The following is a 14,027-nucleotide window of genomic DNA, read 5'->3' as shown; positions in this document are numbered from 1 at the left end:
TGAATATCTATTCATTTGCAGCTGGCATTAGTACATAAGTTTATGGACAGATTCATCAGACATTTTATTAGGTATCACTTTTGTTGTTTGGTCCCCGTAATTTGGCTTTAAAACATCATATATACTCATCTCTGAGAGAGTGCAAGATGAGCCAAAAGAATAAATGATTTTTCAATAAGATTAATAAAAAAATAGGGAGTAAGTAAATTTTACTTGTCCATGTGTCACTTTCATCCTGCCTCCTTCCCCTCAATATTTTTAACTCTCTTTATAAAATTTCCTCTTTTCTGAATATTTTACCCATGCTGCGTAATAACTGGAAGATAGTGATACCTACCACTGCTGGGGTCCTACGAGCTTTCCAGTTTGGGTTTGGGAGCCAAGTTTAACTTTTCCTTTTCAGTTAATTCCATACTGTATTTAGATATGGATATAGACAGTGGATAGCCATTATTTAAGAGTAACTGGTGATGTGGGTGTGGATGGTATGTTTTAGAGAAATAATTATGATTGGATTTTAAGCCAGAATAGTTTGGTTCATTAATAACAGTAAATATTGTAGGACAACAAATTGTTTTCAATCTGTAGTGAAGGTAATTCATAGTATCATGGAAATACTCTTATACTGTAAGATGGTTATTTTACCAGTGGGAAGGAAAACACCAATTCTCTCTTCTTCAATATTCTTCCCTAAAGTCATTCTATTTTGAGGTTTTGGAGTTTTCCTATTCACTTGCCTACTATTGAAAGTCAAATATTCAAATCTAGAGGAGCAGCACCTTCTCGTCTTTCTCATATTATCTGCGATTATTTCTGACCATTCATCTTTATTCAGATATGAAAAGTAAGAATATCATTAAAGATCAGGGATTTCCAGTGTGGGAGTTTGTAACCATGGTACAATTATTTCCATTGTTACATCTTTATCAAGTAAAGGGCCTACAGAGATAAAAGAACTTTAAAAAAAATCTTTTATCTCAACCTCAAAGAACTCAAGCATATTGTTCATTTAACACTTGTAATTACTTCTTCTCTTTTCTTCTCTCCGATTTGCTTACTGCAGGCTGCTTCTTTTATTCTTTATTTTAGTTCCATTCCAGAGGCCTCTGTTTTCCACCTTCTATTTCCACTGGCTTTTCCATGCTGTTATTCATTTGACACAACTTCTAAGTTTCTATTTTTAATGTTGTCTCCTTTTTATTTCATATTTCAAATATGACTCCCAAAGATTGTGTCAAGATGTCTTGTTTAGAATGATGACAGTGATGGATTATGAGGGGCTTAAGGAACTGGGAAGAGGAGAGCAGTCAGGATTGTCTTCATGTGATAAAAGTGTGTTGGATAGACCTGGAGTGTGAGCAGCAAGAAGCAGAAAGCCCTACTAAGACATGACCAAATTCAAAACCTATTAAAATAATGATTTGGAATAGTGTTCCCAGAAGAAAATAAAAGAAACCAGTCTGCCAGGTCAGTAGCTAATAACCCATGGGTTTGCTACTAAGGAAATGAAAACTTAGGTAATGAGAATGGTAGCTACCTACTGAGAATGGAACTGAAGGCTTCCCATTAATTCCCCTCCCTGGGTCCTTTTGACAGAACCATCAGGAAGTTATTTCCTATTTAGTTAATAGCAGGAGATTTGAAATGGAGGGAGGGAAAGAAAAAGGGAAGAAAAGTCCCAGGCAGACTCTTATTCAGCTCCTTCAAGAGAAGATCCAAACAGGGTACTTTTCTCCTCTGGCCAAAACATACATCAGCATAGGTCACGAAAAGAGGAAGGACAGTTAAAAAAATAGAAAAAAAAAGGGATCGCTGTCCCAGATAAGTACAGCCAAGATGACTCAGACAGTCTTCCAGGGGATTTTTGGTGTAGAGACTTAAAATTAATAAACCCGCTGTTAGTTTTGTGGAATCCAAGGGGTTGGGCAACCTCTTTCAAGAACACTGCTTGATTTCATGATTCCAGGGGGCGAGCGGTTGCTATTTATTTCTGCAGAAGTAAGAACACCTCTGTGGACCTCTTAGTCGCTTTGAGAATGATTGGAGGCCTTCTGGACATACTTGGGTCCTGGATAAACACGTAGGGTCGCTTTACTGACCCTAAATCCAACTCTTGGCCCGATTTATGCGACTTTCTGACTTGATCGGAAAGCGTGGTGGGTCTCTGCTCCAGGGGGAAGCAGGAGGAATCTAGTCTAGATGTGAGAAGACAGAGGCTGCGGGGATGAGGGCTTTTCAGGATCCAGACATGGGGGTGGGAAAGGCAGGAACTTGTCTTCCCGCCCTCTGAGGCCCAGGGGTTCCGGGAGAGATCCCGGAGGGAAGTGCCGCGGCGGGGACTGCAGCTGACAGCCCTGGGCGCCGCGGCCGGCTTCCCCACGCGGGGCAGGGAGCGCGCGCGGCTGTGCGCGAGCGGCGGGCGGCGGCGGGCGGAGGCGCAGGCGCGCTGCTCGCCCGTCTGCAGCCCCGCGCCGAGCGCCGCGTCTCGGGGAGTTGATGGCAGCACCACAGTGCGGCCGCCGGGCCGAGCGCCGAGCGCAGCCACCCGCCGCCGCTCAGAGTGCTTCCAAGATGCTGGGCGATTGGGGCGGCAGCGGTCGCAGCAGCGCCAGGGACGGGGGCGCGCAGGAGCCTCCGCTTGCCCGCCTCCGCTGACCTGCCTCGTTTGGCCCCAAAGAATGTCCTCCAAGTCCAAGGGGACCCCCTCCTCGTCCTCTCTCGCCGAGGGACCGCCGGCAGGCTCCAAGACCAAGGTGAAGGAACAGATCAAGATCATCGTGGAGGATTTGGAGTTAGTCCTGGGCGACCTGAAGGACGTGGCCAAGGAACTTAAGGAGGTGAGCGGCGCAGGGGTGGGGAAGGAGCACGGCCCCTTTTGCCCCCTGGGGGTGTCGGTCCGGTTTTCACTAGGGACCGCCCGATTTCTTAATTCCCAGGAAACTATACTAAGAAGCCTGCAGACAGACTTTCTTTGCTCCTGCGGGCTCCTGAGAAGAGTTGCTGTACTTTAAAAAAAAAAAAAAAAAAAAACAAAACAGGAAGAAATCAACTAGTGTTTTAATCGATGGACCTGGGATAGTGGGAGGGGTGAGCGCGCGCGTGTCTCCAGATCTCTGTGTGTGTGTGTGTGTGATGTCGGTGGAGGGGGCTAACGGGGGTGTGTCGACCGAGGGAGACATGAGCAGCCCGGCCCGGAGCGTGCGAGCTGCTCCTCTCCTGCCCTCTTGCTCACCTGGGCTCCTTTGGCAAGTTGTCCTTGCCTGGCAGCCTCCCCAAGCCGGAGCTGAAAGGGGGCCGGGTTCCGGGCCCTGGTCCAGGCCGGGGAGGGCAGCCGGGGGGGGGGGGAGGGGAGCCTCGTCTCCAGCTCTCCTCCCCACCCTCTGAGCCCCGCTGGAAAGGAGGGAACCCGGTTGCTGGCAGGAGAGCCCAGACTTGGGGATGTGGAGGGGGTCTGGGACTTTCTCACTTTCGCAGTTTCTGAGGCACCTCTTGCCCTCCTGCGAATGTCTCTCCTAGTAACTCTGGGCCTCTCCTCCACCCCCTTCCTTCTTGTCTCCCACTTGGCATGGAACCTGGGGAGCTTGGCGCATCCGTGGTGTGTGTGTGTGTGTGTGTGTGTGTGTGTGTGTGTGTGTGTGTGTGTGTGTGTGTGTTGTACGTGTGCCAGGGTCTTGCCACTTGCTGTTGGGAACCGGGACTGTTTTGGTTCTTTCCCGCTCCCCATCTATGCCACTTCTGCCCTCCCACCACCGGAGAGAAAGAAGCGGAGGCAGTATCTGGGCTGAGCTGCGTAAATCAGGCTGCTGCTCCAGGCGGGGGCGAAGACTGGCTTGGGAGGGGTGGGTCTCCCGCGAGCCGGCTGGCAGCTGCTGGAGTCGCAGAGCTGGTGGCAGAGTCCCAGCCCACTGTTCTGCTACTGAATGGGCGCCCGGTGTGCTTCTCCGTCTGGGAGGACGCACCCCGCAGTTGCTCCAGAGCTAAGACTGTAACTTCTGAGGTGGTGGTGCAGAGGCGGGACGGGAAAGGGTGGGGGCTTAGTCTAGGTCCAAAATTGTAATCTTGTTTCTGAGACCAAGTGGGAGGAAATTGAAGGTTGTTTGGATGTCTGGCCTCTAGAGATTAACCTCCTCTGTCCAGTTTCCAATCCAAATGTGAGGAAAGAGACCTCCCCACCTACCACCCCGCCCACCCTTCCTCTCCCCCATCCCCATTACCTCTATGAGCAAATGCAAGTCTGCTGAAATGGCCCATTCATGGGCAGAGTTCTGTTTGCCATGGCAAATGCCATTCCTGTAGGTGTTCCACAGGCAGAGCATAATTACTGCTGCGGTCCTGAGAGTGGAGATTGATGGAGCTGATAGATGTGAGGATAAAACTTGCTCATGTTTGCAGGGCTTCTCGAGGATCATTACTTCACAACTGGTTGACAGATGGCGAGTTTATGCATTCAAATTCAAGTCTAAAGATGCTGCTCATTTCTTTGTTATCCTTTCATTTGACATTTTTGGCAGGCTGTGTTTTCATCTGAGACATTATGACGTTGTAAAAATGAACAAATTTGGGCATGTTCCTTTTGGCAGAACTGTGCTTTATAGTTGTTGAGGTTTCTAAGGCGGGGCGGGCGGGGGGGGTGGTGGGGCATGTGGAAAACCTACATCAGCACGTAACATATTTACTGTCTTATCGAGGAGGTTGAGCTTAAGAGAAAGGTAGTCAGTCAATCAAATTCCTCATCTATGGGCATATCCTTTCTTACGATGTGTCACTTCATTTCCTACTTGAGACAGAATAAATGACAAGAAACTGCACATGGTCGTGGTGCTGTTTTGCCTCGTTATTCTGTCAATATTGGGAGATCATGTAGAGCTATCGTGAAACTTTTAACCTCCCTAAGGCTCTTGGTTAGAATCACAAAGAAATAAAGCAAGGAGTCTGTGAATATCTCTTCCTTTTACTCTTTCTGTGTTTTCATTTACTGGAGAATATTTAAGGGGGGAAACAGATAGTTTATAAAAGGAATGAAAAAGCATAGATAATGTGCAACCAAGTAAATGAAAGGATCTGTCTTCTAAACAGATCTAGAGATAAAATTTTGCTTGATGCTTTGGAAGTGTGATTGGCTGCCAGGGCCTGTTGGGGTAAAAATCTCACCCCTGAGAGTGAAATTTATGAGTGATAAATGATGTGCTGTGATTGTTAATTATTTTTGTGAGGATATCATCATCCTAGGTCTGCAGATGGAATTGTATTATACTATGGCTGAATCTGGAAATGTTGGCTATTTATGTAATATGAGAGATATTTCGAGAACAAAATATTTATAGGGCATGTTTAACCTATAACCTTTTGCAGTTGTCCAGCATTTATCTTTCAAAGATAATAGTGCACATGTGACTGAACATGTCTTTGATGTAGTTTTTAATGGAGGAGTAACTGAAAACTTTGTAAATTATAAACTTTATTCGTCTCTATAGTTATGACTTATAAATATAAATGTCACTATAAATTCATCAGTTGTTATACTCAAAATTCTGACAGATTATCATTGACATTTATTAAATATAAACTCTTATACTTAGAATTCTAATTCCTTTATTGGCAATGCTGTGTTTGTAGGCCTTAATATATTTTGATACAAGTGAGCAGAGAACTCTTATTAAATTAGCACAGAAATTAAAAAGCTATTATGACTAGATTGCTGTATCAGTGAACATGATACTTGTTTTACTTTCCTTTTTTATTCTATCAAAAATGCAATATATTTTTTAAATATTCTGCTCTTTATTTTTGCATAAACTCTTCAACAACAATATTGGACTTTTGTTTCAGAGTATTTTGAAATTGGTTTTCTTTTTAGAAGTTTTCTGAACTTTATTTAACCTGAAAATTCAGGTAGTATGGTCAATTTGAACATAATAGTAGCTTCTTGCAATGCCAATAATTAGTAACAAAACTCCATTATTATTTTTGGTGTTTTTATGACTAGTTATTTAAGAATTGCTTAACCATTTATAATTAGATTATATATTAAAAGAAGAGGAACAGGTTTTCTACAAAGTTTAAGAGCAGTTTTATTCTGTCCTCAGAATTTAGTAAAACCTCAAATAACCTTACTTTTCAAAAGTAATAAAGGTGTTTTGGTCTTCTGTATTACAATGGAAAAGCCTTAAATATAATTCAACCTATTTATTCAGCACCTGCTATATACTATATTATCTTTTAGTGTTACCAAGATGAATAAATTATAATTTCTAGTCTCAGTGTGCTCAGAAGGTTAGTTTGCGATGCATTTATTATGTCTTTGAACATCAATAGTGTAAAAAGGCATTACTGCGTTTAGTGGCCACTCTCACTATGATCTAATAGGGGAAATAAAGCAGAATTGAGAATAAGAGTGAGTATATGTAGATTAATAAACCAGTACTTGCTATGTACTTAGTAGTATGATAAACCTTTGATGGAGAGAGTAGAAGCTTTAAAAAGATGATGAGATATGAATTTTAAGAAACAATTTATTCAGATTCCCATGATTAAAAAAAAGGATCAGTGCCATATACAAGAGATCCCAAGTGTTACAACTAAATACTGGAGATTTTTTTAAAAATATATTTTATTGATCTTAGAGAGGAAGGAAGGGGGAGAGAGCGATAGAAACATCAATGATGAGAGAGAATCATTGATCGGCTGCCTCCTGAGTGCCCTCTACTGGGGATCGACCCCGCAGGCCAGGCATGTGCCCTTGGCCAGAATCAAACTTGGGACCCTTCAGTCTGAAGGCCAACACTCTACCCACTGAGCCAAACTAGCTAGGGCAAAATACTGGAGATTTTTATGAAGGATAAGTTCTTTGGGAAAATGGAAGGTCAAAAAGGAAAATTTTGGATCTTTTTTTTTGAGATGTGAATGAGATTTGAAAAGATAGAGAGGAGAAGGAATTAACAGGAAATAGGAATGAATAGGAAGTTAGTACAAGATTAATCCATGTTGCTCTTTTCTACACTGAAAAAAAATAGTGGCAAAACTCTAGAGTTTTAGGGTTAAAATTAACTATTACTGGTTTTTAGGTGTGGGATCATCCATTTTTAGAAATGTAGAAAAAAGACCCATTGCTTTTTAAAAATAGTTCTCAAATAACCTGACATCTCTAGGTACCAATTTGCCTGTTCTTTTATGAAGAACTCACTGGTGAGGTGAACTGTTTTGCATCAAATGGGTGTGTTAATGTGGGATCACAGATCTCATTAGTTAGAGAGAAATTGGAATATGTAATAAACAGCCTTTTATTTGGAAACAAAATTCATTGCTACTTTAGGTGAATTCTATTTTAGTTTAGACTGATTATAACATGGAACATTTTCACAGTGTTGCAATTTATCATTTTAAGTGACAAGGTTGCTCTGTGGGTTGAAGATATATATGCATATATGGCTAAGCCTTGTGCGTAGACAAAACTATCATGTAGGAACCGGGAACCAGTTAAGATCAGTGCCCTGGGATCACTCATGGACTTCATGGGTGGGAAGGTGTGTCAGCATTGTGGCTGTGGATTGGAGAGCACCCATAATTTTTCATAAACAGAAACAAATTAAAAATAAGTTTAATTTTGAAAAGTTTGAAAACCCATAGGAAACAATCCATTTGGGGGCTGATGAAAACAGAATTAACAATTATCTTCAATATATTTTTGTTTTTAAGTGTGTGGTGTTTTTTTTTTAATGGTTTATCTATTTAAAGTTGTTTAGTTTATTGCTCTAGGAAATCCTACCATTTTTTGATTCATGAGTCTGTGCATGTAAATTCATTACAAAAACAAATTATAAAGAATAATCTCGATTGCTTTCCAAGTTCTAAAGTTGTGAATGAGTGAAATTGCTCAGTTCATTCAATTGTAGCAATTTCTGTTTTTTTACTACTCAGTTCAACAGTCTACATCCCAAACTGGAGTATGCTTACCAAATGCTAAAATGCTTTCTAATTTTTCTTTTCTTAAGCATGATAACTTAGCATATTACTGAAAATGCATAATGGTTCTGAGAAAATAAAGATAACCAATAACCATCTTTTACTGTCTTTATTGCCAATGCAGAGAACCATTCAAGACTAAAGTAAGAAATAAATGTTTGCTCCAGGTAATAGTGAAATAATAGATAATAAAACCAATCTAATAGGTTTTATTGTTACCCCGGTTATGTTTTTGTTTTTTTGTTTTTCTCTACTATTACTGCTCTGAGGATCTTAGGTATTTAAATCAAACTGTAGGAGAAAATATTCAATAAAAGTTTGAATAAAATATATTTTCCCCAAATAAATTTAACTACAGAAACTTCTATAGAACTAATCATGAAAAATTCCTTAGGCGATTTTTGAGAATTAGAGGGGCTAAATTCCAATAGACTACTGATTCATTTCTGATTGAAATATTTATAACTAACATCAAGCTGAAAAACAACATATTAGAAAACAAAAAAGGAAACTTTTTCTTTAAAAATAAATTTAATTATTTATTTCATTAAGATTCTATTTATTTTGCCCTAACCAGTTTGGCTCAGTGGATAGAGCATCGGCCTGCAGACTCAAGGGTCCCAGGTTCGATTCTGGTCAAGGGAATGTACCTTGGTTGCGGGCACATCCCCGGTGGGAGGTGTGCAGGAGGCAGCTGATCGATGTTTCTCTCTCATTGATGTTTCTAACTCTCTATCCCTCTCCCTTCCTCTCTGTAAAAAAATCAATAAAATATATTTTTTTTAAAAGATTCTATTTGCCGAAACCGGTTTGGCTCAGTGGATGGAGCGTCGGCCTGCGGACTGAAGGGTCCTAGGTTCGATTCCGGTCAAGGGCATGTGCCTGGGTTGCGGGCACATCCCCAGTAGGAGATGTGCAGGAGGCGGCTGATCGATGTTTCTCTCTCATCGATGTTTCTGGCTCTCTATCTCTCTCCCTTCCTCTCTGTGAAAAATCAATAAAATATATTAAAAAAAAAAGATTCTATTTATTTTTTTAGAGCAGTTTTAGGTTCAGAGCAAAATTGAGGGGAAGGTACAGACATTTCCTATATATCCCATATCCCCACACAGGTATAGCCTCTTTCATTATCAACATCTCCCACCAGAGGGGTACATTTGTTTGTAGTTGATGAGCCTACATTGACACATCATTATCACCCAAAGTCTGCAGTTTATATTATGGTTCACTCTTGCTAGGCAGCATTCTATGGGTGTGGACAAATGTATAATGACATGTTCCCATCATTGCTGTGCTCCACCCATGCATCCCTCTCTCAACCTAACTGCCAAAGTGGTAATTTTTTAAAGAACTTTTCTTCTTTTTCTAATTTCAGAAGCAATACAGTATGCTATAGAATTTTGGTTGAGGGGCAGGGGAGGGAATCTCAAAATTTTAAAGGTGAAATAAAAATTATCCTTAGTGTTACACAGAAATAGATATGTTGAACACTTGACTATATTTTCTTTGTTTTTTTGTATGAATATTTTAACACTAGAGGCCTGGTGCACGAAATTTGTGCGGGGGGGGGGGGGTGTTGTGTCCCTCAGCCCAGCCTGCACCCTCTCCAATCTGGGACCCCTCGAAGGATGTCCGATGGGATCGGACCTAAATGGGCAGTCGGACATCCCTTTCACAATCCAGGACTGCGGGCTCCCAACCGCTCACCTGCCTGCCAGCCTGATAACCCCTAACCACTCCCCTGCCAACCTGGTCAATGCCTAACTGCTCCCCTGCCGGCCCATTTGCCCTTAACTCCCCTCCACTGCTGGCCTGGTCTCCCCTAAATGCCATCTCTTGCCAGCCTGGTAACCCCTAACTGCCCTCCCCTGCTGGCCTGGTTACCCCCAGCTCCTCTCCCCTGCCAGCCTGGTCGCCCCCAACTGCCCTCCCCTGCTGGCCATCTTGTCATGGCCATCTTGTGTCCACATGGGGGCGGCCATCTTGTGTGTTGGAGTGATGGTCAATTTGCATATTACACTTTTATTATATAGGATAGATGAAGTCATGGAAAATTATGAAACTATACACAGTGATTTCTGCTTTCTTGAATAGTATTATATCATAACTGTTATGTAGATCTGTTATGTTACTTTATAGTCCCCATAATATATTGGACATTCGATTTATTTCCAATTTTTGATTGTTGTTAAATATCACAAAAAAAAACCCTTTTGGAAATAAAAATGGCTAAGACAGATTTTACCTGGTATCTGATATTCTTCTAAGTGCAATTTATTTATATTTAAGTCTTGTAATCCTCAAAACATATGAAAAAGGTACTATTATTATTTCATTTTAGGAATCTCAGAGGGAAGGGGGGTGTGGGTGGGTGGGAAGAGATCAACTTGTATGCATATATTCATAACCCATGGACACAATCAGTAGTGGTGAAGGCCTGGAGCAGGGTGTGGGGTGGGTTAGAGGGCGTTAATGGAGAAAAATAAGGGACATATGTTATACTTTCAACAATAGACTTTTTTTTTTTTTAAAGAAAACAGGCCAGAGATACTAAGTCACATGCCCAAGATCACTTCATTGTAAGTGGAGAAGTGAGGTTTGAATGCCAGGCAATTTATTATGAGAGCCCAGGCATTTAAGCACTATTTATTATTAAGCTCTATTTGTTTTTGTTTTTGTTTTTTACATTTTATTAGAAGACAAAGGTGTGAAAGTTTTAGTTTTCCATACTTATTCCCAGTGTCTTCCAGGGAGTTTCACAAATATTTACTCCCAGGAAGAGTATATATGTGGACATTGTTTCTTAAATTTCAAGAGAAGCTAATCAACTTTTAAATTTAAGTCTTGTATAGTTTATTGTTTCTTTGTGGTAACAGTTATTATTTTTATGGATTTGGGTCAATTTTGGGTACCAGTATTGAGGCAAAATTATTAGTGAGTTAATTAAACCTTGCAGTTTGCATCTTCCAAATAAATAGGTGATTAATTTTGACCTACTTAGTCTTAAACAAAAATATTAGTGAAACAGTTTTTCCGTATTATGACTGAGAAAATAAAGGCACAACTAATGGATATCTAGCATTGTATACAGCTGTTTCAAGTGAATAAAGGAATTTGGGAAACTTTTATTCTCTTTTGTTATTATCAAATTGCCTTAGAAGGGAGGTGCTATTTTTAAGTTTTCTGAGATGTTTAGAGTTTGGCAGTTGTTTCGCTTTCTTGTATGACTGATAAATATAGGAGCTTATCAAATTCTTTACCATGTACAAAGTTACTGAGCTGGCTAATAATGTTGTAGGTATATTTATAATTAGATTTCTTAAGTGAATTTGCTGATTGTAAGCCACCCTCCCCTTACATATTCGAAAATCCTATTCATTTTTTTCCAGTGTAATATGGATAGACGTGTTTATTTTTATTATATTTAAAGTTAGTTCGTTAGGATGAAATATTCTAAATTAAGGTTTCCCATAGGACCTAGTAAACCAAATCACCACTACTTCAGCTATAAACAAGAACTAGAAAGTAGCATTAAATGAGGAAATAGGTATAGCTAAGTAATGTCCAAATCAAAATGGCCTGTTAAATCAGGAAAGGTGTTGCCTTATATGGTATCAATAAAAGATACCATATAAAGCACCAATCTGAAGCCAACAAGAAAACTCAACCTAGGGCATGGTAAAAGGAGAAACTTTGTTCAGGTAAACAGTTTGCAAACCTGTGAATTGCAGCACATGTCCAGAAGCCAAAGGCATACTCTACCAGACAAAGAGGTGTTCACTTTTTATAGAGAAAATCCTTAGTCCCTGATTGGTCCGTTTTGTTGTGTGTTTGTGTGTGTGTGTGTGTGTGTGTGTGTGTGTGTGTGTGTGTGTGTGTTTTGTTTTTGTTTTTGCAAATGAGGAATTAAAATTTGCACTGTCTGATTGGTCTAACTATCACTGTCCTGATTCATTGGAATGGCTAATTCTGATTGCTCATTATGGAGCTGCTCTGATTAGTCAGTAAAGATGCAAATGAAGACATAATTACACAGCTCCTATTGGACAGGGAAAGTCTCCACCTATTGGTCAGAAGACAATACCAGCAACTCCTTTATACGGGTTGATGTAGATGGCAGGAACACTGTGCAGTCCATAGCTTTTCCCTGAAATTCAGCATGCATGAGAGGCCTCTGCCAGCAGTGGCTTCCAGACTGGTTATGAATTTGGGTCCCATTAACCTCGAGGAGTCCTTTGCAAATGTATTCCTTCTTGAGGTTCACAATGGCATAACCTATTTTTATTTTTGAAAATGAAAGGACATGAGGATTCCAAGGAATTAAGATTCCAGCCTCTACTTTAGATAAGAAATATATATGAACATTGTTAAGACAGAATTTATATTTATGATCATTGTTTTCCCTCCTCCTGCTTTGCAAATACTACTGCAGTTTGGTGTTTGAGATAAGTTTACTTTTAGAATAATTAAAGTGAGTCAAATTATATAGCTATGCCCATTGTGCTATAATTACTATGGTGTTTGGCATACTATAAAAAGATTTTTAACTACAGATAACATATAACATACTAGTCTAGAGAAAGCAAATTTGATGATTTTTAACAGGTCCTCTTCCCTAGTACTATAAGAAAGCTAACAGATTGGCGTTTATTTACCTCTTTCATAATATCAAGTTTTATTCTAAGATTGCAAGCTGTGTTCATGTGACAGAAAAATACCAGGTTAAAAATATATATCTGTGGAATTAATTGTCTTCTAGCCACAGTGGTTCTTAATCTCTTCCCCTCCCCGCCCCCTCTCCCCCTTTAACAGTTTGTAAAATTGTAGATACTTCTCCTGGAGCAAAAGCTCACACAAAAGTAAGTCTTCGCAGACATTCAGGGCATCCTGGTGGGTGAGAATGACAGACAGCAACCTGTGTAAAATCTGGACACCATCTTTCCCCCAGTAAATCCTAAAGAGAGAGAGAAAGAAGTTTATGCCTGTGGAGTCTGGACCGAGGAGGGGCTGGCCATGTGGAAAAGCCGTCCACTCACGCTCAATTGGGCTCCCGCGTGAAGGAGTTCCCATAGTCATCAGGTCATCCTACCAAAGTCAGGACTCCAGGGACCCTGGTTTGGGGCAAAACAGCAAAAGGAGAGAGAAAAAGAGGGAAACCAGGTTCAGAGTCATTCCAACATTCTCCTGGGATGGGAGGGATTAGAATGACTGTCCCCCAAGAGCCTATCTCCTGAGTCTTAAGACAGGCAGCCGCACTAATCACCTTTAACTGGCCAACGGGAGCCTAGTGGTTTTGCCTCCAGATGAAAGGGAGAGAGCAGAAGAGAGAGAGCCTGTTTTGCTTGTCTGTCTCGCTTACCCATTCCGCAGGTCTCCTACTGTTCCCTAGATCTGGGTGAATCTCGGTGGGACCTCCAAAGAGGAAACTGAAATATGGTAATTGGGTCTGAGTTCGTTGTCTGAAAAATCAAGGAATGAGTTCACCGACAAAAATACGGTTGTCACAAGCGAAAGTTATTGAGGGATAGACGACTCCCTGCAGCAGGGGGGCAGCAGGAAGGGGGCCCAAAGCGGGTACTGCTTAATCTTGTTTAGAGGTAAATATATGCTTTGCTGGCTTTTGATTTGTTCTTTCAAAGAATTCTGTGCAACATCCAATCATTTCAAGGCTCAAGTTCCCACCAGCTGGAGGACCTGATTGAAAATTGCCACTTCAGGTCCGAGGTGACATCACTGTTCTCACCTCGCCTGGTCTAGTGTTCCCCAGCCAGCCACGTTGCCTTGGCAACTCCTGCCGAGCTGGGTCTCGTTCTAGGTACTTTTGTTTGTCTCTGTGGTGCAGTCAGCTGACTACACTCTGCCCCTGTATGCAATACTCTACTTCACCTTCCCTCATGGTCCTATCCCTGACTGCCTAATCCTCTTCTATATCCTCATCTCTTTACTTTACCATGTCCAAAATTGCACCCTGATCTCTTCCCTCCCTCAAAACCTAATCCTTTTCAGTCTTTTCCGGGTCAACTGATGGTGTTCTCATCCTTCTCCACTGTGGAGTCATAATCAAC

At 41.2% G+C, this 14,027-nt stretch overlaps 1 protein-coding gene across 5 annotated transcripts in view; it reads left to right on the top strand.

The window, feature by feature from the left end:
- Positions 1-1,778: 1,778 nt before the first annotated feature.
- The window catches only part of PRR16 (proline rich 16), a 244,072-nt gene continuing 231,823 nt past the window's right edge, over positions 1,779-14,027 (top strand). For 3 of the 5 annotated variants that reach the window (XR_009452588.1, XR_009452589.1, XM_059693796.1), the window contains exon 1: positions 1,779-2,837. Coding sequence is in view for 1 of the 5 variants with exons in the window: in XM_059693796.1 (XP_059549779.1) it covers positions 2,679-2,837 (159 nt within the window). In the remaining 4 variants the exon portion in view is untranslated. The remainder of the gene's footprint in view (positions 2,838-14,027) is intronic. The other 2 variants (XR_009452590.1, XR_009452591.1) reach the window with 2 other exon arrangements.

Source organism: Myotis daubentonii, chromosome 4 (genome assembly GCF_963259705.1).
Source record: "Myotis daubentonii chromosome 4, mMyoDau2.1, whole genome shotgun sequence".
NCBI classification, from domain to species: domain Eukaryota; kingdom Metazoa; phylum Chordata; class Mammalia; order Chiroptera; family Vespertilionidae; genus Myotis; species Myotis daubentonii.
Note: the sequence above shows the minus strand (reverse complement) of the source record. Positions and strands in the feature narration are given on the sequence as shown.